The sequence below is a fragment of the Sceloporus occidentalis genome, unplaced genomic scaffold (assembly GCF_023333645.1).
Source record: "Sceloporus occidentalis isolate IW3139 unplaced genomic scaffold, rSceOcc1.0.p SCAF_7, whole genome shotgun sequence".
Lineage (NCBI taxonomy): Eukaryota > Metazoa > Chordata > Lepidosauria > Squamata > Phrynosomatidae > Sceloporus > Sceloporus occidentalis.
Genome location: NW_028316987.1, coordinates 68,632,671 through 68,660,036, shown reverse-complemented (window position 1 = coordinate 68,660,036; position 27,366 = coordinate 68,632,671). Strand labels below are relative to the sequence as shown.

The 27,366-nt window shown below is 39.2% G+C and overlaps 1 protein-coding gene across 1 annotated transcript in view; it reads right to left on the bottom strand.

Moving 5' to 3' along the window:
- CDK6 (cyclin dependent kinase 6) overlaps positions 1-27,366 on the bottom strand; it is a 123,004-nt gene that overhangs the window by 50,063 nt on the left and 45,575 nt on the right. Inside the window, exon 5 of the mRNA XM_089533214.1 lies at positions 17,416-17,583. Coding sequence (XP_089389340.1) covers positions 17,416-17,583 — 168 coding nt within the window. The remainder of the gene's footprint in view (positions 1-17,415; positions 17,584-27,366) is intronic.

The following is a 27,366-nucleotide window of genomic DNA, read 5'->3' as shown; positions in this document are numbered from 1 at the left end:
GCTCATCTGAAAGCTTGAACAATAGCCATGGTTTCCAAATTCCCCACTGATAAGGCTGTGGAATAGGGACAAAGTTCTGGTGGATTCTGTTTGACTAAAGTGATTTTTAAAAGCACTCCTATTATTTTGTGTATTCATTAGTTATATTTATATCCTGCTTTTCCTCTACTGAACTCTGTTTGGGTAGAGGTAGCTCTTCTCCTGACATTATCTTCATTACTGCTCTGTTACAGCACCTCCAAATGGAAAAAAAGTATCTGGCAATATCAAGATTCTCCATTATTTTTTTGTTTTGATCATACCTGCCTATTCATAAATTGCATCCAATATCTTTCCTGAAATAAGCCTGGCTTCCCTCTGTTCCTCCCTTGTGTCCTTCCTCTTCCTTCTCCCACCGATCCCATGTTACATCCAGTCTCATGAAACATTTCTAAAATTGATTTTCACTGTCATCATCATTGTCGTAGTCATCATCGTGTTATAGTCCAAGTGCTTTAAATTGCACTAGTTTACATTAGTTACATTACGATCAAAACAAAGTTTTAGTGCAGTAGTCTCCAATTTTGCGGGGGTTACCATCCCCTTTCCTTTTGGGTAGCAATCCTAGCACACCCCAACACATATTTTTTTTTGATATTAGATCTACTATTCTCCATGTAGTCATGTTGGCCACGTGACCATGGAATCATCTCTGACAATACTAGCTCCCTCAGCTTAGTAACGGAGATGAGCACCATGTCAAGTGAAAACCTTTACCTTTTCTATTGCAAATTCAGAACAACCAGTCTTGGTTGCTGCTTCCTTTGCACCCAGTCACCTTAGGAGCAGCAACCAAGAAGCTGGCTGAGCAGCAACCAAGAAGCTTCTTGCTTGTGCCATTCTTGCAGCTATGGCTGGTGCAGGCAAGAGGCTTCTTGGTTGCTGTTTGACTGGCTGTTAGTCGTTACTCTCTATGTGCTCTGTCATCCTGGGAAGCAACAACTGAGCAGCTGGCTGAGCAGTGCCCAAGAAGCCTCTCACCCATGCCAACCTTGCAACAAAGGCCAGTGTGGACAAGAGCCTCTTGGTTGCTGCGCAGGCAGCTGCTCAATTGCTGCTCCCGGGATGACCAGGTGCAAGGAAGAACTATCTCCCTAGAGAAGAGGGACTCTCAATACTTCATTGGGGCCAGTGTGTCTGTGTATACAGAGGCCATGTGCTGTGGACTGGAGACTGGTGTGAACCAGAAAGGGAGAGATTTTAACTACAGAAGCTGCTCCAAGACAAAGGACTCTTCCAAGAATTGAGCACAGATAACTCTTTCCCCAGAGACATGTCTTCTCCACACAGCTTCAACTATCCACTCTCACACACAAAAATGGTTTCTTCTGCTACTTTTTCTCTCACCGCTTCTGATGAAAGAAAGCAGGAACAGCAGTGCAACTCCATCTGCCAGCCAAGTCCCAGCAAAGCTTACAAAGCTTAAGCAGGGTCCCAAATTTGAAAGCTCCTTCTTGCTGCCACTTCTCCTGCGCCACCATGTGTTCTACCTCTGTGCTCCAGTCTGTCCCCAAATGGTGCTACTTTGAGTTACAGAGAATGGGGAATGGGTGGTTTTCTGTGTTCTGGATACATCTACAGGAGATCTACGTGTGCATATTTGGGTGAACAGGGTGGTCATGTGTGTGTGGGAGCGTGAGTGAATCTTTGTTTGGAATAAGTAGTTCCACTCAGCCCCTATTTTGCACTCATGAGGTTAAGGCTAATAGTTTCCCTCACTGTATGATGCTGAATGTTTGTTGAAGAGAAATACATTGCTTCAGAAGAATGCTTTAGTGGAGTTTTGTGGATCATTATCATGATTATTACATGTAAATGAATAGACTGTAGATGTTCTCTAAATGTACTGTGTTACATCTGTTTTGTCATGAGCGAGCTTTGACTAGAGTATTTCTTATGTCTGAACATAATTCAAAGATATAGCTATGTTAGTCTGTAAAATCAGTATGTGGAAAGATGTTGTAGCACCTTTGAGGAAGGCAGGAATAAGCAGGCAGGAATAAGCAGGATTTTTTTGTATTTTTTGCTCCTCACTTTTACTTCTGAGTACATATGCAAACTGATGCTTTGGGTATACTTTGTGGTTAGATTATCTCAGAACTTGCTGCTGTGTTCCAAAGACTGCTGTTCTTTGTCGCTCCAATAATATCATCTTCATCATGCTCATCATTCTCGCCCTCATCCTCATAACTGTCTGACCCTCCCACACTAAGCTTTCCAGGTATGTTCTCTGTGTCAATTTTTGCAATGGGCTACAATAGATAGTTGATTTTGTTATTGTGTTACTTGAGTAACAAGCGAAAATGCAAGAGATCAGAGTGTTGATTTACTGAAGTGGTAGTACTGAAAAATGGGTTCCCGTATGAAGCTTGGGGGTGCTGCTCTCTGTTGTACTTTGTATTTTATTTCTTTTTTTATTTCTATGTGAGACTAATTTCTACACCACTAGGATAGCTCACATGTATATTCAAAAAGGGCCTTGTTTTTGGATCTGTTCCAGGACCCCAAACACCTTAATCCAGGCTTGCTCCCAGCCATCATCTTCAATTGCCAACCAGAGAATAAAGAATGGAAGCACTGTAAAGTAGTACCTTCAGCCCCTAATTGAGTCAGATGGTCCAGAAGGATACCACGGTCACTGGTACTGAAAACTCCTGTAAGATCCAGGAAAATTAACAAGATTGCTTTTCTCCCCATTAATCTCCCACCAAAGGTGACACAGCTGGGGGCGGGGGGAGTAAACTTTGATAAACAAAGTTTACAGAGGCATATAACTCCCTGGATTGAGTTGGATTCAATCCACTCCCTGGACTGAGTTGGACTTTGGTCCAAAATGGACCAAAGCATTCATACATGGTGGCACGGATGGGGAACCTTATAGTTATGCTGCCAAATCAGAGCTTGGAAGTACCAATGTTATCTGTGACATGTTACTTTATGGGTTAACAATGTCACCAACATTGTCATTAAAAAAATAATGTAACTGCTAGCTTTTATTAGCATAAAACCATAAGGAAAAAGCAGTATGTTACTAGTGTAACTAGTAAAGTAGCAAGACACTCATCTAATAATGAGCAAAGTTAATGAGTTACTTTCCCATTAAAATAAATGAAAATACGAACTTCCAAACTCCTTTTTAAAAATTCCAAGCTCTGAGCAGAATTGTGGGTTTTGAGGGAATGAGCACTCTGAATTTCTCAAATAACAAAAAATAAAAAAATAGATTTATGGGGGAAATAATCTACCTGCAAAGACTGTGAGGAATGCTGGTGAAGTGAGCATTCTGCTTAACAGCAATAAATGCTGAGAGAGAGGAGCAGGTAAACTGAATAACAGTTTGAGAGACTTAAAAATGACAGTTGGTCCTCAAAAAATAATAAACAAAACTCCTATACTCACTCTGTAGAATCAATACTCCCACTGAACGCAATGGAACTAACTTTTAAATTAAAAAGTTATAGAACTATGTCAGTCACCTAAGGAAAGAGAGGTGTTACACACTGAAATATGCCCCAGTTTCTTAAATGGAAAAAACAACAACACTTCTTCACAAGACCAAAATCTGGTGCTGAGGAACATCTCCACCAGAAACCTGGCAGAGATTATGACCCCATACAGACAGGCCAAAATAAAGCTGCTTCGGGTCACTTTGGAGGTATGCTGTTTCAATGATGCATGCGTCCGAAGAGTTCGGAAGCTGCGCCAAAGCCGTGCTCTAGTCCTTAGGACTGGATTGTGGCTTTGGCACGGTGTCTGGACTCTTAGTATACATGCATCATTGAACAGCATACCTCCAAAGTGATCTGAAGCAGCCTTATTTTGGCCTGTCTGTATGGGGCCATTGTGAGTTAAAGTAGACCATTTGAAGCCAGGTGAACCATGATCTAACTCTGTAAATCCTCTCTGACATAATTAACCTGATTAGTGGTTGACAACCTTGTTAACATCAAGAGGCAGATTTCCTTGAGGATACTCAGCCAGAGAGCTTGTAATGGCAGTAAGTGGGGCCAAAGCCACTGGTGGATAGAGATCACAGCCAAAAGTAGGTGAACCCCCATCTCCTCTCTCTGTTTCTGAAAGGCTGTATCCACATTACAGAAATAATCCATTCTGACACCACTTTAACTGCTATGGATCAATGCTATGGAATTCTGGGAATTGTAGTTTGTTGTGGCATCAGAGATCTCTCACATAGAAGGCTAAGTATCACACAAAACTACAGTCCCCAGTATTCCACAGCACTGAACCATGGCAGTTAAAGTGGTGTCAAACTGGAGTATTTCTGCAATGAGGATGCAGCCTCAATCTAATTTCTTTCTCTGGCTAGCCATTCCCCCCTGGGACCCTCTTGCTTCCCAGGTAATGGGCTCCCGGGAATGGGTTTTTACTGTGCTTCTGAAACAGACCAAGGGGCACATGAGAACAGGCCAAAGGATGCTTGCCAATGCCCTAAATAATATTCATCAGTATAAAATCAATGATGAAATCAATACGATTCAGACTAGTTGTGACTCACAAGTTCCATGAGTCTTCTCTAAACTCCAGTTGGAATTTTATTTTTAATATGTGAGATCCCCTTTGAAAATATCACCTGGTCATGGGGCATACTGATGGTGAATGCAGAGAACCATGTATGATCATGTAACAGCTTATATTATAACGAGCAGACTGCACCAGTCTATGAGGTTCACATATTTTGGACCAGGCAGACAAACTGCTCACACTCCAGATGTTTGGGCCTAAAACTCCACACAGCATGGCCAATAAGGGACTGTGAGAGGTATACTTCCAAAACACTAGGAGGTTTCTCCATTTTGTTTTCCCCTTCTGTTTAAGATACACTAGAAGTATCTGAATTCCTAGTCACTGTCAGAAAAAATTAAATTATAGAGCTAAAAGAAAACCCCACAATTCCCTCACCTCTTATTTATCCCAGCTCTTTTTCTCTCTTACACATATAAGTAAAAGGGGAGGTATACACAATACATACACATACAAAGATAAATGCAGGGTACACAAGCACAAAGCATTATTCCTCCCTGCCCCCCACAGGTTCCCACTTGACTTAACTATTAGCAAATGTCTTGTGGTTGGCCTGAAAACATGTTTCAATGAAATCGAAAGGTTCTTTGTTGGACACCCACCTTAGGTAAAGTCAAGAACAAAGGTATGTCATTTGTGACATTAATTGCTAATCCAGGCTATAATATTTCACATATTCACTGGGAAAGAATTTCAGGTATGCAGTAAACCAACCATCAGGGATATAAAAAGCAAATTGAGTACCTTACGACCAATTAAGAGAGAGATAATAATAATAAAAAAACCTAACAAATCTCTACCTCCACTAAAGTTAAGGGGACAATGTGCAAGATGCATCCAAGGAGCTAGACTATTTATATTTAGGACCACTGGAACAAATTCAAAATCAATACTTCACTCCTTTTCCTCTTATGCCAGTGATTATTAAGGCCTTCCTCTTAAGAATATCATACTTCCTTCAATCTTCAGATACTGGATGCTCTATATATTTTCATTTCACAAACCATGCACAAGCATTAGAATACCCACAGCTTCTTTCCAGATATGCTTGACCATCATTCACATGGCCATATGTACATAAAAGATATAGGCATGAACGTACATCATTCCCTTACTTTCATGAGATCGGGGCAGCAGTCACTGCTCTACTCCTCCTCATTTTATCTGTACAACAATGCTGTGAAGTCAGCCAGGCTGAGAGAGAAAGAGTGGTCTCAAAGTCTCCCAGTGTGTTTCCTGTCTCACTCGATCTCCCATGTCTGACCTGGATCTTCCAAGTCTGGGCTTACCATTTAATGTCAACTGACCCTAGGTAAATATAAGTCCTACTAATTTCAACAGAAATTACTTCCATCCATCGATATCCTTAAGCGAAAAGAATGCTATATTCTGATGAGTTAAATTAAGAGCATAAAATATAATGCTATTGAGAGTGAAAGAAGCTCTAGCCACCATCTGCTGGGATTTGAATACAGAGCTTCCATGATTAATACTGTTAAGTGGGGTAGAGAGGAGAGATGCACAGGACCAGTTCAAAGCAATTCTTTCCTTCAAAGGTAGTGAGTCTGGTTGTCTTCTGACATTTGTTGTTGTTGTTGTTGTGTACTTTCAAGTCTTTTCTGAATTATGGTGATCCTAAGGTGAACCTATCACGAGGTTTTCTGAGGCTGAGAGTATGTGAAACCCAATATCACTCAGTGGGTTTCCATGGCTGAGAAAGGAATTGAACCCTGATTTCCAGAGTCATAGTTCAATGCTCAAACCACTGCACCACACTGACTCTTTTCTTCTGATATCCCTGATCACATTTGAGGAGGTAGTGAACAGCAAGCACAGCAAGAGCTGTGCAGTCTTCTGTGCCATGTTTGCATCTTAAAGATCAAAACTACTACACTGAGATTGGATGCAAATACAACCACGTACTGTAAAAGGCTGTTTTGCTTTTGGCAACTTAGTCAACCTTTGCATGAGAAACGCATTGCTAGTGTTAATTTATAAAGGGCTGGTGATGGTTCAGGGAAGTTCATGCAATGTTTATACTGCTTTTAAAAACCTGGAAACAATTTATAGATTCAAGAGAAGTATTATTTGCTTCTACTTCTAGATTGCCCCCCCCCCCAAAGGACATTTAAACTTGGCCATGGACAAAATAACCTCTATATTAGCTATTCATTTGTATCTAACAGCAACACTTCGATGTGCTAGAATCTGCTTTCCTGATTGCTGTGAATTACTTTTTTCCAATAAATAAATATAGAATCCAATGATTTTATTTTCAGGCTGCTAAGATATTCATATTATTTACTAAGGGAGAGCCCTTCAGTATAATTGTCTGAAACAGAAAATTTAATTTTTGCCAATTCTTGCATCAAAAGACCTTTCATCTATATATGTTTTACTGAGGGGCCTTGGGATGTCTCTGAATCATGTTGATATTGGATGACAAACTGGAACTGCATTTTGTGAGATGCATGTGGGTATTTTTATGGCCAAACATGGATGTCTCCTTCCTAAAGTATTCTCTTGTTGAAGGAAGCAGCCAACTTCAGCCTAGCCATCTCCTTTAGAGAAATAAAAGTACTGTTGAAACTAAAGACAACACACAAAAATTGAACCTTTGAAGCTAATGGAAGACATTATTATTTGGGATGGGTTCTAGAGAAACACTGTTTCTGTATTTCTATGGACTGCAACAAAAAGAAAAGGATACATATGAATAAAAATTTATGAAAATATATGGATAGAGCACAGTCCCATACCATCCAACTGGTCCAGTTTGACAGGGACAGCCCCACGTAATCCTCTGCAATCCCACTTTCTCCATTGTCTCTGAACTGTCCCGGTTTCTCTCATCTTCCTTAACTTTCCCCCTTTGTCCTCTGCTTACTTCAAGTACTGAGATAAAAGGGCAAAAGTAGTTTCCACTCAGCTTAGCAGAGGGGAGTAAAGAGGAATGGGAGAAGTCTCACCTTTATTAAAGTCCATATATAAATTCTAGGGTTTCTCTGCTGAAAATACTAGTCATGTGTGGTCTTCATCACTGTTGTCTGGCAATTTTTTTTTATCATATGCTGATGTAGCTTGGCCACATGGGTTCTGCGTTTTTACTTGTGACATGTTGGAGGGAATGTAATCCTAACTGATCGAGGTAATCAAGGAGCTTTCTTAATACGAACTCTTACATTTGGGATCCTATCCAAATCTGTGCCAAAGTTTTGCAAGCATTTTGTTGAAAAAATGTCATGTTTTGCAGTGCCTTCAAACTGAGTAATGGATAATTCTAATTTTAAAACAGAACATTGCAGTGAAAACCCAATTTTAGCAAGACCTCCAAAAGCAAGTAACAAATCTGTCAAATAGGTAAACCCTGATTTGAGGGAGCGATTACTTGGTTTGGCAGTGTGACAAAATGAGATAGGATGCTGCTGCAAAAGATTGGCACATTTTTGGAACTGGGCAATACTGGATTTTTTGGATGCTTATTATAAAGCCTCAGCTGATGTATCCAAATTTGGAGATTCATAGATAAGAAAGCTTCACTAAGAACCAGCTGAGAATGGTCATTGCCTTCCTGTAAGATTGAGAGAATGTGGCTTGCTCAAGATCATCCAGTGGATTTCCATGTCTGAGAGGTTATTTGAACCCTGGTTTCCAGGAGTCTTAGTCCAGTACTCAAACCACTACAACATGCTGGCCAATGATACTCCTCCTTTCACGGTTGTTTTTTCATCCCCCTGACCCAAAGCCGGTCACAGTATTCTGTGCCTACAGCATAAGCTCAGGCCCCGCTGAAGGTGTTTTTTTTTTAATCTTTACTTTTGCAAACCTTGGGATTTCACCCAAGCCTGCTGATACTTCACGTGTGTGTAAATTGTGCCATTTTGGCTATTTAAGAACTGGCAGCTGGAGAACTGAGGTGGCTGTTAGCATAAAGAATAAATCAACAAGCTCACAAGCTCACAAGATGAATTCATTTTTGCTTAACATTCCCAATGGCCAGTCAGCCTTATGAATGTGTTTTAATTTTTTGGCATTAAATTATTTTATCCCAAAATTGATTTGATTACCTCATGGCAACTGTACAAGACATAGTCTATGGCTTTAAAAGAGAGGAATATTTAGCTTTATATTGCATACAGATCTCTCCACAGTACCCCCCTAATTCTAATGGCATTAATTGCAAACTGAGCTTTCTTTCACAGTCTAGTAGAAACTAGCTTTCTGGAACTAGGATCTGTACAGACTTTGGTCCATTTAACAAGGTCAGACTGTTTATTCTCGACCAAATTCTTTCCCACTGTAAAAAGGTACTTTTAAATGCCACATTCCACAGCCAGTGCCAGTAAGTCACTGAAGCATATTTTCCCACAAGAACTGATACGATGGATGTGTTTCTACTTATTTAAAATCTCTACTGTTTAAATGACATAAAGATAGCCTGTATTCTAACAAATGGTTTAAAGCAATGCGTGTCTTTGTTGCACTGAAGTTTCAGAAATGTGTATTCGTTAACCACAGTAAAGCCATACAAACATTATAAATGATAAATCTTCAAGAAAAGAAAAAGAAAGACACATATGGTATAAAAATTCAGATGTTTGTGTATATATATGTGTATATATATATATATATATATGAGAGAAGTTAGGTTTGTTTGCACATGTATACACTGTTGTGAAGGGCCTCTGTGCAATGAAGCATGTATTTAATAAATACAAATTGCAATGCACAGCTATAGTGTATTTTGTTTAAGTTATTGAATTTAAGTTATTGCCTGTCTTTCAGTATGGGAAGCAAGGCATCCCATGGCAAAGGCTTTATATGTGTAAAAACTAAATAAATACTTTTTTACAAAATATCACCTACACAAGAACTGCCCAGTGACAAAACTGTGATAAAAACATTTCCAAAATGAATTGGTTATTTTGGGTCTCTGCATTAAAATGTGAGGCGACAATGGGGAAACCCTCTGTCGTCTCATTTTCTCAGGGGTCCTGGTTTTCATCTGTAACAAGTTGGAGGGCATGCAGTCCTAACTCACTAAAGTCACAAGGAGCTTTTTAAATATAAACCCTGACATTATATGAAAGTATAAAATATACAGTTAAACAATCATGTATTAAAACAATTAAAAATACTGAAATGCATTAAAACAATAAAAAAATAAAAAAAATAAAATTATACATAAACTCTTAAAAAACTTCAAAATTAGCACCACACTGCATAAAGAGCACAACCTCAACAGTTTGTTAAGGGCTGGAGGCACAAACATATTTTAACTCACCTCTGGAAAGACAACAAGGCTGGGGCCAGCTTGGCCTCTCTAGGGAGGGAATTCCAAAGTTTGGGAGCAACCACTGAGAAGGCCCACTAAAACTGAGTAATGGATACTTTAAACCAGGGTCCCTAGTAACCTTCTCAAAATCTAACATCCTCGGATTCACTCCAGAATTTTGCAGTCAAAATCCATTGTTTTGGAAAACTCCCGAAAGAGAGTAACAAATGTCTCAGACCAGAGTTCCTAGTAAACCTTGCTTTGGGGAAACCATTACAGTGGACCCTTGTTATACGCTAGGGTTTGGTTCCAAGATCTCCCGTGTATAACAAAATCCATGTATGCTCAAGTCCCATTAAATATAATGACATAGCAAAATGGTGTCCCTTATAAAAAATGGAAAATCAAGGTTTGATATTTGATATTTATACTTTTTTTGAACATTTTCAAACCGTGTATGCTTGAATCCGTATATAAGAAGGGCCGACTGTACTTAGTTTTGGTACTGTGGCAAAGTGGGGTGAGGTGCTGCTGCAAAATGACTACAAAGCATTAGCACAGTTTTGGAGCTAACTGGACAATGCTGGACTATCAAATTGCAGTTACACAAGAATAATTGGGGGGGGGGGAATCTCAGTGGGGTACAATAATGGAAAACCTGCTCTTTCTGTCTATTCCTGTTAAGAGAGCTAAAGCCATACCAGAAGGCAGCAACCTAATTATGGGGATTATTCATCTTTCTATTTGTTCCCCAAGCTTACCTATATAACTGAATCCTATGTCAACCAAGCTGTCATTCAAACAAACATCTGATTATATCAACATTTTGTTTTTAAAAACATATTTTAGTGTATCTAAAGCATATACTCAAACACATAACTACTGTATATCTATACTGATAGTAATGGACTGATACTGGAATACATACACACACATATAAAAGTGGTGCAAATTTTAACACAGTAAAAAGGCATGCAAAACAACAACTAAAAGCATATTAGACGTGTGTGTGTGTGTGTGTGTGTTAGACTGAGAAACAGAATAATAAATACATATAAATAAATAAAAATAATGTATGAAATAAATTTCATTTCAGGTTCAGCCTTCTTTGCTTGCTCAAAATAGAAGTGTACTGCATGGAAGGTGGCAGTTTAGAACCCTCTATTGTCAGCCTCCTTAGATGGATGATGGTGTTACGTATTACTCTCTAGGTTGAGACCATGCAGAGTTAAGGCTGTGGAACCCAAAATCTCCCTTACACAGAAAGTACTTGAAAGAGATCAGTTCCAAACACAGACAAATTAGAAAGGCTGTGCTGTGCTGTGTAGAGCTAAATATCTAACCACTAGTTGTTTGAGCTTTCTGATCAGAATTGTACAAAAACATACAAACAGATGAATACACATATACTAGACCACTTGTGGTTATTATTTTGTGTGCTTTTTCTATTGCACAAAAATTGTATCAGCTTTTACATACTGTAGTATGTAAACAATTTATCACATTAAGTGCAAAATGCAGCAAGGAAGTTGCTGACCAGGGTACCATACAGACAACACATAACAGTGCCAATTCACTTCCAGTTTGTATACAAGATACTGCTTATGACATTCAAAGTTCCAAATGGCTTTGAATCTGGATACTTGAAAGAGCATCTCTTCCTATATATACCTGCCCAGACACCCATATCCACCAGAGTCCCTTCTCTGTGTCCCACTAGTGGGGGGGCGGGCAATATGATGGGCGAAGATATGGAGAGGCCCTTTTCAGCTGTAGTATCCCACTTGTGAAATACCCTTCCCTTGGAGGCCTGACTGGTGGCAATGCTGGTTTCTTCTTGGTGCCAGGTCAAGACATCACTTTTTATTAAAGTCTTTGGGGCAAAATATATTATATGCACATGGGTTTAAACCCTTTATGCTATTAAATCTAATTTAATTTGTTTCACTTGTTTAATACACCCTTTTCATGTTTAAATCATTTATTCATTGGAATTGTTTAAATTGTTTATGTCATGTATCTGTTTGCCACCCTGAAATAATATGATAAAAGGGTAGAATAAAAATAATTTAATGAATAAATGTACTTTATACTCTGCCAAACCACTGGGCATTACTGACAAGGGCTATTGTCATATCTGGGCATAGGCTCTGCAAAGATTGAGTGTTCAAAGGTTAGCTGTCCTCTTAAATCTAAGTACTTCTTAAACATAACATAAAATAAAAGCTTTGTTAATGTAACTTGTATCAAATTTTAAAAAGCAACCCTCTTTTTGACAGTGCAATTTTTCTCATGTATGTTCAGATGTAAGTCCCACAGAGATCAATGAGATTTATTTTATGATAGGTGGGGCACAGGAATGCAGTTTAAACCACCCATACTGAAGGTTTATTATTTAATACACAACATTATACTTTAATTGTATATATTGTATACCTACACCATAAACCATTTTGGCAGAATTTTTGTATCCAAAAGCATGATAATCTAAATTTCTGGATTTTCTAAATTCAAAATAACAATTTTTCAGATTGTAGAGAGATCTTGTAGCACCTTTGAGACTATGGGGCAAAACAGACATTCCCAAAGTGGCAGCTTGACACCGCCTTTTCAGCACTGGATCGGACTCGCAAAAACCGCATGTTGTGGGTCTGATCCAGTGTTTTGCCAGCCCTAAAAGAAGCAACAAAATGCCGCTCCTTTTGGAGCCGGAAAAAGGGCGCCATTTGGCTTGCATCATCCGAATGCCATGCCAAAGGAGTGCTGTAACACTGATGCCATGTGGGCAGTGTGCCATGATGTTGGCTTTGGGGTGGAGTCAGGGTGTGCGTCGTGCGGCTGCCATACTCCCACTCCACCTCAATGCCAGCCCTTTTGGCTGGTCTGTTTAGCCCACTTACTGACAGACAGAACTTGGCAGCATGAGCTTTCGTAGACTTAAGTCTACTTCCTCGGATGCATTTGGTGGCCGATTTCTTTCTCTCAGCTACATGATCTCTCTACATACTGATTCCACAGACTAACACAGGTATATCTTTGATTTTTTTCAGACTGTGAGCCTTGTCAGTTGCAACAGCTACAGCTGTTTTTGGTTTTCTGAGAAGACAGCTTCATTAAATTAAAAGAATTTTCCTTGTTTAATACAGGTCAGTTTGAAAAGCATTTATTTTAAACTATATCACATTTTGTGGCTTTTAATACATTCTTTATAATGAATTATTTTGTCACTTTTGTTAGTCTATTAAGTTTAGCAACTGATTTTACTGTGGCTTCTTTTATTGGAAACTGCTTTGACTTTCTTTAAAATGAAAAGCAGTACAAAAATGTTCTTAAATGTATCATCATCATCACCATCACCACTGCCTATAATCTAAATAACAATAGGGCACTATGACTAAACAGGGTCAACATCTGTCTCAACTTGGAAAGTGGAGGGAACCCAAAGAAAGGCATATGAGGAAGGGGGCAGGTTCTTATATTGATATGGTAATATTTAAGATAAGCAACAGAAAAAGGCAACCATTTATTAAAATCAATTTTGTTCTAAAGTTATACAGATATTTCTCTTTGCTTCTTTGACTAAAAATAATTTTTATTTATACATTCAGTGCTTCTTTGACTATAAATAATTTTTGACACCTTCTCAAAAGGGAGCATGAGTCTTTACTGAATAGCCTGGGCCCATATCATACCCAAAATGTGCTCCATTTCTTCAGTATCTGAGACTGATTCCAAAGGGTCTGCACTGGACTGTCAATTCTCAGATTTCCTTAGTTTGGAGACTGATTTTTCTCTCCATAAACATGTGCCTGTTTATTCTAAGGCTTTCATTCATTTATCAGAGGAAACACCAAGGGACTCCAAAGACAACAATATGCCCAGAGGTTTTACCTGCCAAAAGAATCCCTTACTATTTGAGAAGTAACTATCAGAGAAAGAATGCTTTGAAGTTCCCAACTGAGTGGGGCTAGATCAGTTCTCTGTGCTTCCTTACTGACATGGCTCCTTCTGTTCCAGCAGAAGAGCTCCTTTGTGCTGAGAGAATGAAAACGTATCTTGGGAATGAACTGATACTTCAAGAAATAATTCTTTGAATTTACCTCGCTTTGAGCTATCAGCCTGCTGTAAGATGTGACACAGAGTTCATATGTCAACTGATCATAATGATAGCTCTGACAAGGGACTTCTTATAACTTAATTGTGTGTGTGTTCACTAGTATATAAGGTACTCAACTCAGGAATTTCTTCCGAGGCAAGACCAGCTGCAATGGTTTTAATTTCCAGGAAGATGAGTGGTTACACATTAGGGCTAACTTCCTAATATTTAAGAGAATTTAAACACTGAAATATACTATTTAGAGAGATTCTGAAATCACCTTTTTGGAAGTTTTCAAGACAGGTATCTAGCAGAGGAATCTTAGTAACAGAATGATCTTATTTAGGAATAGAGGTTGAACAGGTTAACTTATTAAATATTTTTCTTTCCTGCAGTTATCATTCTTTGAATGACTCATGGGTCACGGTTACAAAGGTTCATATATTATTAGATCACCAGATTAGCACAGAGTATCTGTTACTGGACCAAACCATGGGATCCACATGACAGACAGTGGTCTTCATAATATTAACATGTGGACATACTATACCATTATTTCATACGTGTCCATATTCCTGGACCTGGATTAGCTTTCTGAGAAGCAGGGTGTCCAATCTCAACTACCACATTAAGCACTAAGTGGAACTGCCCTGAAGACAATTACGAAGGTTCAGTTTCAGCTGTATCTTAGGTCCCTCTCTGCCAATATCTGGTACTCTTAGGTACTTCCCACACAAAGTGCCTTGTCCCTCCCACATGTTAGAAATATCAGGTTTGCTTCAAAGGTGGGCAAAGTGATTTCCTGGCTCACAATCAGAACAGAGCCCAAACAACAGCCTAATGCAATTTACAATGGAGTTAGTTCACACTCTTTGAATGCATGCTCAATAACTTTGACCATCCAAAAACCACAACAAGGCCAAAGTGGAAAAACTCCCTCAATATGCCCCATTTCCCTCACTTTATACACATTCTCCTATTTCAAAGATATAAACCCTTTGGTTACATACTGAACACAAGTGGAAATTAAATGAAGCACAACAAACAATTTTTATAAAGATATAAGTAGTGACATATGCAAACTTGTAATGCTAAATTTTCTTTTCCTCCTTTATGTGCATACTTTTTAGCCCTTATATGCTGAGCAAATACATAACCCAGAGCATGAGAATTAATCTAATAATATGAAATGTTATAAATTGGAAAATAGCTCATTACACTAATAACTGAAATTATTTAATTAGTTACATGATTGCTAATTAACATGCTATATAAAATGTCAGTTTCCAAAGCAGACCATCAATTCTGATGAGAAAGACACAGAGGTTTTCACTGTTGATCATAGGGGCAAATTTTGTTATTAGCACCTTCAAAATTGTTCTTTTTGTTGCTTTGAAGTTCCTTTCTCCAAGTCTAGATTTTTTTGGTCACTAATTTGTAGCTCGTCCATTTGCATTGCTTTCTCCCAACCTTGCCAACATGTACACTTGCCAACATGTATACTGTTCACTTGCTCTTCAAATGCCTTGTTTATTAAAGGCTAATAAGGTTAAATTTAACTAAGGAAAATGTGTTTATTAAAGGTCACTGATTAACTGAGTGCAGCAATATTTGGTTGGATACAAAGTGATATCAGTCAATTAATCAATGATGAAGTATTCTCAGTCAGAAAGTTTGGAGCACCTCTCAGCATTTGCAGAAAAATTCTGCACAACTGAGTACAGCATACTCTCTATCTCCCAGTTACCTATCAATAAATGTGATTTGCAAAGATAAATAGCAGAGCACATGTTTTCTCATTTAACTAAGTAGACATGATGTGTGTGTGTTTGATGCTGAATCTCTAATAACTCCAAACTAATAGTTCGTTTCACCAATGCCTTGAAAGCATGTGACCCACTAAATCAAGAGGTGCATGGAAAGTACCTTGAAGACAAACAGTGGGGGCAAAGACAAGAAAGAGGGAAATGGAGTGAGTTAGAGGAAAACTTTGCATTTAATTATTGATTGCTTAGAATTATGTGAACAACAATTAACACGCTGAAGAATTACAAAGGGTTCATTGCTGCTTACCCCAAATAATAATAATAATAATAATAATAATATACAATATTTTATATTATTCAATAATGTACAATATAAACAAGAATAAAGATCAATTGAAGAGAACTCAAGAGAGTCATAATGCAACCCCCAATTCCCCTAAAACACACACAGGCTAATAGACAAGAAAACATCAGCCTTTCAAGCCTAAACGTCCCAACATTTCACAAAGGCAATGCCTGCTTTAGGGCTAAGCTAACAAATCAGTCCCACATCCCATTCTATTTCATACTAGAATTCATTTTTAATTCATTTCCACTCTTCTTCAGCTATCCCTCAGTCCCAATTCTTTAATCGCTTCCCAGCTCTTCTGCTGCTGAGTTCTGCTGCCTAAGAACAGAGCCTTTTGATGCATTTTCTCCAGTCCTAATTCTTGTTCTCCTTAGGCCTTCCTATTTTACTGAATCTGCCAAGGGAAGAGTCACCTTCTTTCACAAGTTTCACAGTTCAAACAATTAACTATCTTGTTATAGCATTGGATTAGCTTTAGCATTAATTGGGAAATCTAATAAGTCAGACTACATTGCTAGAAAAATCTAATGAGTTAATAACTTGATGAGTTAATTATTTATTTCCAGGTTCTGGACAAAATTGCTATATGTGCTTCCTTCTAAGCATTTTCTAGAATCTACACTATAGAGGCAATTCACTATGGCCCCATACAGACAGGCCAAAATAAAGCTGTGTCGGGTCACTTAGGAAGTATGCTGTTTAAATGATGTATGCGTCCTAAGAGTCCGGAATCCGCATCATTTAAACACCATACCTCCAAAATGGCCCGAAGCAGCATTAATTTGGCCTGTCTGTATGAGGCCAAAAAAAGAAAGAAGGTAACAATGGATGATTATTATCATACCTCTAGCATAATGCATACCCTGCACATATCTTGGGTTCTAACTAGTTTAATTAAGCAGTAAAAATACAAAAGTATATGAAAAACATATTTCCCCACATCTGTAATTCAGACCATGATTCTAGGCATCTTCAAGAACACAGCCACACAGCCCAAACCCTCCCCTCACTCCCCCCCCCCCAAACCCTATGGATACCAGTCATGAAAGCCTTCAACTCCACATTCGAGGCATCATTTTCCTTGGAGAAAGTCCCATTGGACACAAAATAGGCATACTTCTATTGAAACACATATAGGGCTATGCCATTAGGCCCAGTAAATTATAGAAGTAAACACTCCTCCCAGTAATTATAACTGCTTTAGATAAAACCTAATAGTAATATTTCTTGACTTAGAACAGTTTCTTTGCTTTATTTAGAAGTTCAAAGGGAATGACAAGCCAACATCTATGCAAACACAACTACTTGAATTAGGACTAAAAAGGAACTAAAAACCACTGAAACTTACCACTGAGGTAAGAGCCATTTGAAAACTGTAGATCCGTGCAAGGCCAAAGTCAGCTAATTTTATCTGCCCATTGCTGGTTACTAAAATGTTTTGTGGTTTCAGATCACGGTGAACGACTCTATGTGAATGCAGAAAATCAAGCCCTCGCAGCAGTTGAAACATCATGTCCTAGAGGTAAATAATCAAGAACCTTAATGAGAAGGTGAGAAACAAAAGTATCCAATTTTTGCATACCATCTATAGCTTATCTTGATCTAGATCTAATCTGTAGCTAACTGTCTACACTTGTGAGGATCTAAGTTTCATTGAACACATTGGAACTGACTTCCAAATATTTAGATTTTGCCATGTGTGCATCCACGCCCACCCACCCACGGTTTTAGACGGTACTGTCATGGCAACATGGGTACTACATAATGTAGAAAACAGATACATCTTGAGTGGACCTGAAGTGTTTCTGTTGGGTTGGAGCCACAAAACATGTTCTTTTCCTGTCTATTTCAACAACACCATAAGGCACCAACATAATGCAGTGTTCCTCTACCATTTCATTAGGTCACACATCATAACCGGAAAAGTAATAACAAAATTATAGTTTCACTGAAAATGAATGGTGTTCTCTCTTGTTAAGTTACAACCATTACATAATTTAGTTGTGTCCCTGTTAATTGAAAAATAAATTAATTACAAGTAACTACTTCCTTCCTACTAATTGCTTCCAAATTCTACAGCCTGTCAAAAATCTTTCCCCTAAACAGTTATGCCATTTTTATTGTTCCTTTCTTTTAAGAGGGCATCCTCTTCATTTTTCTTCTCTTTACTTATTTTTTGGTCCTCTGCAGTCCCTACATTTTCCAGCAAATGTGACTTCAGCCACTTGATGCTTACATTTTCAGGAAAACAATAACAATAAATACCAGCTCACCTCTATGAAAAAACAACTCTCCCTGAGACAAGCATATTTACCCTGAGTATCCAGGAGGTAGCCATCCATTTTTCTAACTGTATTTGCAATGCAGAAACAATGCAATTTGACATTGATTTAGCTGCCATGGCTCAGTGCTATGGAATTCTGCAATCTGTAGTTCTGTGAGATATTTAGCCTTCTCTGTTGGAGAGTTGTGGTGCCACAAAAGCTACAGATCCCAGGATTCCATAGCACTGCACCATAGCAGTTAAAGCAGTGGCAAATTGCACTATTTCTCCAGAGCAGATGCAGTTCCCACTTACTGTATCTGAGAACATCCCTTAGTGGTTGGAGAGAGTGAGCAACCAGATCAAAGTTATTCAGTTAGAATTATCGTAGATCAGAGATTTAAATCTGCATCTCTCCAGTCTATTCTAACAATGACACATCATTAGCTATGCCTATTCCACTATATTAAACTGAGGCATCATTTGCTAGGGCTTGAATTCACAGATTGTCAAGAGAGGTCCTTCAAGTAGTTTGACCTCAAACCATTTAAGGTTTCAAAGCAGAGATGTGCAAAATTCCTCATTGCTAAAGCTGATGGTAGTTGAGGTCCACCAATGCCTGATGTGCCACACTTTGCCCACTTCTTCTTTAAAGCTTAAGACAGAACTTTAAACTGGACTCCAGGATGCACTGGCAACCTGTGCAGCTGGTACACTGTGGCTAGATTTCTGTATGGGTCAAAATAACATAGTAATTTCCTATGTGGTACTACATTATAGTTGGCTCTTTACCATCTGTAGACTTAGTGTACAGCTCTTGCTGCCAGCTATTCCATGGAATTAAATGCCTTTTCAGTCACATGCCAAGCAAGACAGCTTGCAAAAATTTTTAAACACAGAAACAATTCTTCTTTTGGAACACTTTGTTATAGGGAACCTGTCCCACTGCAGGTGTTTGTCTTTGCTTCTCATCAATGCCAGTTAAAAAATGGTCAGAAATTGTGGTAGTTGAAGTACAGTAATAATAATAATAATAATAATATTTATATCCCACCTGTCCCTATTGGCGGATCGAGGCGGATAACATCAGAATGGCCACAAATTTGTCTTATTCTGTAATACGAGAATGTCTCACCTCTATCAACCAAACTGAACATCCATAGTGGGTGTGTTATAGTCATGTCCCTCCTTAATCCTTTTCATAGAATCATAGAGTTGGAAGAGGCCACAAGGGCCATCCAGTCCAACCTTCTACCGTGCAGAAATACACACTCAAAGCACTCCTGACCAATGGTCATCTAGCCTCTGTTTAAGAAACACCAAAAAAGGAGATTCCACAAATCTTTGAGGAAGCATATTCCATTGTCAAACAGCTCTTACTGTCAGGAAGTTCTTCCTAATGTTTAGGTGGAATCTCCTTTCCTGTAGTGTGAATCCATTGCTCTGTGTCCTAGTTTCTGGAACAGCAGAAAACAAGCTTGCTCCATCCTCAATGGCCTGGTACAAATGGATGCTTTGTGGCATGCTGGCAGCGATTTTAGGGTTCGGGAGCGTGCAGCAACCACATGCTCCTGAACCCTAATGCATATGGGCGATGCCATCTTGATGCAGCGCCGTTCATACGGCATGCACGTCCATGTCGTGTCTTGTGCAACGCATCCAAACAGCGTAGTGCACAAGCCACGTCACCACGATGCCCCAGGGTTGCCGCGGCAATGATCTGGATGAGAAAGGGACAGCCTCTGGCCTCCCCTTTCTTCTAATATGTACCAGGCCAATATGACACCCCTTCAAAGACTTAACCAGGGCTATGATATCAACCCCTTCTCTTCTCCAGGCTAGACATTATTTTATTTCTTATTTCTTATTTCTTCTTCTTATTTATTTTATTTTTGTCCTGCTTTTCTCCCAAAATGGGACCCAAGACGGCGAACATATATCCCTCAGCTGCTCCTCATAGCGCCTGGTTTCCAGATCTTTCATTATTTTGGCCATCTTCCTCTGGACAATCCCCAGCTTGTCCACATCCTTCTTGAATTCTGGTGACCAGAACAGGATACAATATTCCAGCTGAGGGATGACCAAAGCAGAATAGAATGGCACTATTACTTCCCTCACTGTAGACACTATACTCCTATTGATGCAGCCTAGAATTTAATTGGCTTTCTTAGCTGCTGCATCACACCACTGCCTGTGGTCCACTAAGACACCTAGATCCCTTTTGCATGTACTGCCATCAAGCCAGGAGTCACCTATCCTATATCTGTGCATTTCATTTTTTCTGCTTCAGTGCATTTCTCTGTGTTGAGATTTATTTTGTTCATTCTGGCTCAGCTCTCTAATCAGTTAAGATCATTTTGAATTTTGATCCTGCCCTCTGGGGTATTAGCTGCTCCTCCTAATTTGGTGTCACCTGCAAATTTGATAAACATGCTCTCAATTCCATCATTCAAGTGACTGATAAAACTGTTCAATAGTATGGGGCCAAGGAGAGGACTCTGTGGCATTCAACTAGTCACTTCTCTTCAGGATGAGGAGGAGACATTGTAGAGTACCCTTTGGGTTAGGTCAGTCAACCAATTACAAATTCAGATAATGGTCGCATTGTCTAGCCCACATTTTACTATGAATGAATGAATGAATGAATCTTTATTTATATACCGCTATTCCAATGATCACAGCGGTTTACAATCAGTTAAAATACGAAACCAGCAAAATCCAATAAAAGAAATCCCCCCACATTAAACAATAAAATACAAGCGATAAAAATATCCATCATTCAATCACCTTTTAAAACCATTAAAACCAATAACACCAATAACACCAAGGACATCCATTACATTACAACAGCATAAAAGGAGAAGAGTGGAATTAAGGGACATGGGGGAAAGCAAGGAGGAAAAAGTGAGTCTTTAGGTTTTTCCTAAAAGACTCCAGGGAGGGGGCTGAGCAGAGCTCGTCAGGGAGAGAGTTCCAAGCCTGCGGGGCCGAAGCAGAAAAAGCCCTATGTGCAGACATCACATATCTCGTGTCAGGGACTCTCAAAAGCTGTCCCCCCCCCCCACGACCGGAGAGTGTGGGGCGGATTGTATGGGGAGAGGCGGTCCTCCAAGTACCCTGGGCCCAAGCCATTTAGGGCTTTATAGGTTATAACCAACACCTTGTATTGCGCCCGGAAGCAAATTGGCAGCCATTGTAGGTCCTCCAATACCGGTGTTATATGGCTGGCTCTGGAGGTACCAGTAACCAGTCTAGCTGCCATGTTCTGAACCAATTGAAGCTTCCGAGTTTGGTTACATTACAGAAATCGAGTCGAGAGGTTACCAGTGCGTGTACCACTGTTTCAAGGTCCCTCCGGCCCAGGTAGGGTCGCAGCTGGTGTATCAGCCGAAGCTGATAACAGGCGCCTCTGCTTTTTTTTACTAGCTTTTTTGGTATGATACAATGGGGGGTCTTGTCAAAAGCCTAATTGAAATCAAGATATGCTACATCTACAGCATTCCCTTCATCTACCAAGCTTGTGACTCTATAAAAAAAGATGATTAGTCTGGCATGACTTGTTCTAAGAAATCCACATTGATTTTTAGTAATCTTGGCATTCCTTTCTAACTGCTTATGGACAGTCTGTTTAATGTCCTGCCCTGGAATATGTGTGTGTGTGTGTCTTCCATTTCCCTATTGTTTTTATGATTTTAAAACCATGATATTATCTGCTTCATCTATTGAAAAATTCTTATGATAGCACTTGTTGTAGTTGATGTGTTGTGTTAAGACTGAAGCTTGAATATATTTCCATGAACAATATTCATATCAAACTTCTGCAATAAGAAATATCTTTGTGATGATTTTATCACGGCAGAAATGAATGTAGAAAACAGGCATGTTATAGCAGGTATATTGTTTTTTGGTGGATGTCCACAAGGTCATTCACCAGAAGAGTCCAATTAACTCTTAATTTGCTGAAAGTAAGTGTGTATTCTCCAGAGGTGTCCCTGCAAGTGTTTTAATTTTTAATTAAAGGCAGGAAATGCAATAATGAGAATGTGTGTTTTACTATGGTCTAGGAAGTCATGAGAAAAGATGAAATTTTAGAAAAATAAAAGTGGAAAAGTGCCCTTTCTCAACAAATCAAATTATTTTGTAAATAGCTTAAAGGGTGCAATCCCATCCAGATCCAAGAAGTAACTAATTATTATGAAGCTTGGTGGGACATGCTTCTGAGTCCCACATTTTGGGGGAAAGCAGGAAATAAATAAAGATATAAGAATAATAAAATGATATATATATAATTCACCAGGCTGATTAGGGGATCCTCGAAGCTATATGCTGAAGAGGTGGCTTTTCCAAGACAGAAGATTGCTCCTATTATTATTGATTTGGCTCTTTACAACAGAACGTAATACTTCCATTAAGGGTTAAAATGTGGCAGATGTTCTGATCAAGCTTTTTTTAACAGGAAAGACACATGGCTATAGGGGTCCAGATCTAGGTTCCTACTTCCTAACAGCTGTTTGTGGACAGCAGCTAATTGTATCCACTTGTTTAACCTCAGGGATAATGTTTGGAGGGGACCAAGTACCACAAGCACACTTTTTTTTTCCAACGGTCATTTCCTTTCTGGTGTAACTTGCATGACAGCATGTGACAAGCAGAAATTAATGGGGGCACTGCTGTGCCAATACCTCTTGAATTGCTTTGACAGGGACTGCAGCCTGCCTGCTTGGCCACCCAGCCAAGACCTCACATGAAACATGGCAAGGGGCCCACAGTTCTATTCACTAACAAGACAGCTGGTCAGTGATTAGGAAGCTGAAACAATGCACCAAGGAGGTGGGGGGGGGGGAGCTTTTGCAAGCAGCTTTAGATTCAGGAGATCAAGTTTTTCAAATAAGAGAATCTGCCTTTTTTGGTGGGGGGTGTCTCTACTTTGCAGATGAAGGTTGACTAGAATGGAACAAGCTCTTAGTAAACAAGTCCTTGTTGATGAACTTGCACCTGATGAATGAAGAACTTTGCACCCAAAGGAAAAACAGCACCACAAATGTCTTAAGACAACCCAGGCCCCCAATTCACTCAGTAAAACATCTGAATTATACAACTGCACTAAAACTTTTGTGGTCCTCCTAAAAAGGATTTTTTTCCCCTGTGAACTTAATTTTGGTAGATCAGAGGTCCTTAAAATCCATACTAGCTGGTTGGCTAAAGCCAAAGAAGAATCTATTTAAGCTTCCCCAACTGCTACCTAGTTATTATAAGGAAGTAGACATTCTTAATGAAAAGGAAGGGGAAGTATGGCCACATCCTTCCCCTGAGCTCACATTTTTGGCTAAATGAAGCCCAGGCTATAAGAGGAGGTTAACCTTTGTCTATAAATATTTAGACATGTCACAGAAAATTCTCCCTAACTTCATTCCACCCATAGTATCTAATCAGTGGGCCGAGGGGAACTTCTCTTTACCTTCTTGTGTTCTTCCAACTGTGTGCAGACAACAGGTGAGGCACAAAAAAGTGAGGTCAGTCCATTTGGAAAGTTCAGGGGAGGGAGGAGACTGTAGTAAAGTGCAGCAGAATGTTTCTTCTTCTCTCCCTCAAACAAACAATACTACATAAGTCCCCACTTTTCCCTATATATTTTAATCTGAGTGTAGCAGATTTCTCATCTCTTCTTTTCACTTGCTAGTAATTGCCACAATTGATCACCATGATACTAAATAATAGGAAATCCCCCAATATAATTAATCCTCACAAATCATGTTTATTCAGATGCCACTAAGCCAATTTTATGACAGTTGGGAGTATAAACTTATTTTTACTGCAGCGCCCTGCCAGAAGTCTCAAAGGTCTTTCTTAGTTAAGGATCCTTTCAGTAAGGATGCAGCAGATAAATCTTGGACCTTTTGCATGCTCAACCAATGAGCTATGGGCTCTCCCCAAAGGAACACAAGTGCTTTGGAAACATTTTTTGGGGGAATGACAGCTCCCAGAATTCCCAAGCCAGCATTGCCACTTACAGGATCCCCTGTAAAGAATTTCGGGAAATATAGTCATAAAGTAATATTTTCACATAGACTAAACTTGACAGAAATACATACCAGATGATGAGAGCCAGCATGGTATAGTGGTTTGAGTGTTCCCACTTGGCCATGTAAGCCCACTGGGTGACTTCGGTAAGTCATACTGTCTCAGCCTCAAAGGAAGGCAAAGGCAAACCCCCTCTGAACAACTCTTACCAGGAAAGCCCCATAAAAGCCTTAGGGTTGCCATATGTCAGAAATGACTTGAAGGCACACAACAACATGAGCAAGACAGAGCCTAGACAGCAATTAATTAATTAGCGTGAAGAGGAAATTTTGGCAAATACATTTCCAGACACAGCAAAAGTGCCAAACTTGTGGCAACAAAACATTAAATAAATACATACAGAAGAAAGAGAGACGCAAGAAGAGCTTCAATTTGCCAAAGGAACTGATGGACTGAATGAAAAGTTCTGATGGACAAATACTTTCTCTGGCTATTGAGCATTTTTCAAATAAAACACTAATGTGACAATGAATTGTTGCAACTGATGAAGCATTAGGGCTTTCTTTTACTTGAAATCACTCCACAGAAAGTGCATTCAGAGGGTTAAATTAGATACTGCTCCATTCCACAAACTAAAGTCCCTCTGCTACATCAGTGCTTAAGTAACCTTTCATTTACTCACGTCAATTAAGAAAAGAAAAAAATAATGGACCAATCAGAGAGCACACTACACAAAAATATGCACTATTGCAAAATGCCACTCAGTGAGTTGGAAGCAAACTGTATATTTAGGAAAGCAAATGAAAGAGGCTAGGATTCACTATCAAAAGAGTGCTGCTCTCTTTTATGCCTTAGATACTGAGCGGTATTATTTACTGTGGGTCCTGAAAACTAGTGAGCAGCTGGGTGTAATACACTTCCATGCCATGTAACCTCTCCTTATGTGGGACAAGAAGAAAAGAGATCCCTCTGGTATGGCTTTCCTGTGGCAAAGGAAAAGACAAGATGATGACTTTCCAGCTCATTGCACTTTTATAACATTCTCATCAATCACCATGGGGTGGGCTTTTATTATCCTTCCTAGAGAACTGTTCTTGGTTTGCTGTTCACAAAGCAGCATGACTTCAGTAGCTAACACATCAGAGTTAGTACGAGGGGGAAAAAAGCTTCACCATGAAACATTAAGGCCTAAGGATTCTTCTCCATTTTTTTGGGGGGGGTGTTAATTCTTCAGTTTGAACCCTAACTTGGGCTTCCAAGTTTTCTCAAGCTATAGCTATGACCACGCCAGATGTGGGATTCTGGGAGCTGCAGTCCTAAAATTATTGTACCAAGCTCTGCTGCACAATAATGTTATCACATAATAAAATAGTGTAAACATTAGGCACTCTGAATTTTTTTTCTTCTTTTTTAAAAGGCAATTTAAAGGGTGAAAACTTTGAGTCATTTCTGTACTTGACCATTATGTAGACAGACAAGTATAAACTACATCCTAAAAACCCACTGTAAATTAAGAGACAATTTGTGGACAGGTCCAGAATAATTATCCAAAAAATAATACTATGGAAGAAACCTCCAAGGTAGATAAAACTTCACCAGAAGTGTTATGCAGAAATGCTTGAATACTTCCACCTGAACTTGTCCTCAGGAGTCATATGTTTCTTTTTCATTGTCTGACTACCTTTCAGTCTAATAAAAACATATGCTGCTTTATTTTTGTTTTAGTCTTTCTTTGTTTGCCTTTGCATTCTGATTTGTTACAGCCCACAGTACAACCTTACTTTCTTTAGCTGCATTATGCTGCAGAAGTCACGAGTAGCCTAAGGCATCATGTCAAGATAGGTGCCAGGAGAAATAAATGGGTACTAGTCAAACTGACTAGCTATCATCTCCAATGTCACAAGCATTATGCTTCTGTATATTAGTTCCTGAGGGAGAAAAATGGGATGTGCAGTGGCACTTATGCACAGCTTCTACGTTTCCAACAGGCAACTGCTTGGGTGTACAACTATGGTTGTACCACAGATAGACCTTCAGTCTGACCCGTTATGGTTCTTCTGATATGCTCCTTGTGCTAGTCTTATATGTGAAGGATATACGAAGAAAGAAAGTTCTTATCAATTCCAGCATTCTCGGAGCACCAGAAAATCAGACACTTCTCAGCTGGTAGCAACTGAACAGGCTCATAATCCTACATATTATTGTATTGCCTTCTGATAGCTCCCCTCCATATTCTTGTTTCACTCTGGTGAATTCTGATCTTCCACTTCAGTCTTTTCTACTGATTACTGTACTAAAGTCCACTGGGCATGAAATTTCTATTTATCTCACAACAATTCTTGCAGTTTTGTTTTTAATAAATCTTAGCACTGTTGCTAAAGTAGGTACTCAAGACTAGATGCAGGCTAACCCTGTAAGAAGCAGTATTACTGGCTGCAGAACTGCATTTGTAGCGTCTGCTTCTCTTCCCCTTACACCACACCATTATGCAGTCACATTGCTATGTGTTTTGTTATGTGAAATGAGGGGAGGATGAGGAACCTCCAGGGGAGTCCTTCCTCTTGCTGCTGGGGCATTGGTTTAATCTTGGTGGTAACTGAGCAAAGAACACCCGAAGATAATAAAACACATATTTAGAGACAGTTTGAGTTACCACCACCCCCTCTTTTTTTTCAATATCTCCTCTGTTTTGGTCTGTGTTGCTTCTCACTGAATGACAGGCCTGTGCAAGACATACTTTAGTAATTTGAAGCATATGGCTCATAGCTCACTGTTGTTTTTCTTTTAGTTTCAAAATTGGTCTTTCCAATTTAAAATACATGAAAGACATCTGTATACTCTTTCATTAAACTCCTTTTATATTTATAACATCCTATGCATTCTTTTCAAACTCTTCCTGTTACACAGCAGAGTATAAGCATCGGCGGCAGCTATTTCCTTTGTATCGTAGAGGAGTGCTGTCAGAACTGCTTCCACCCACCCACCCTTTATATATATACACACACACAAGAATAA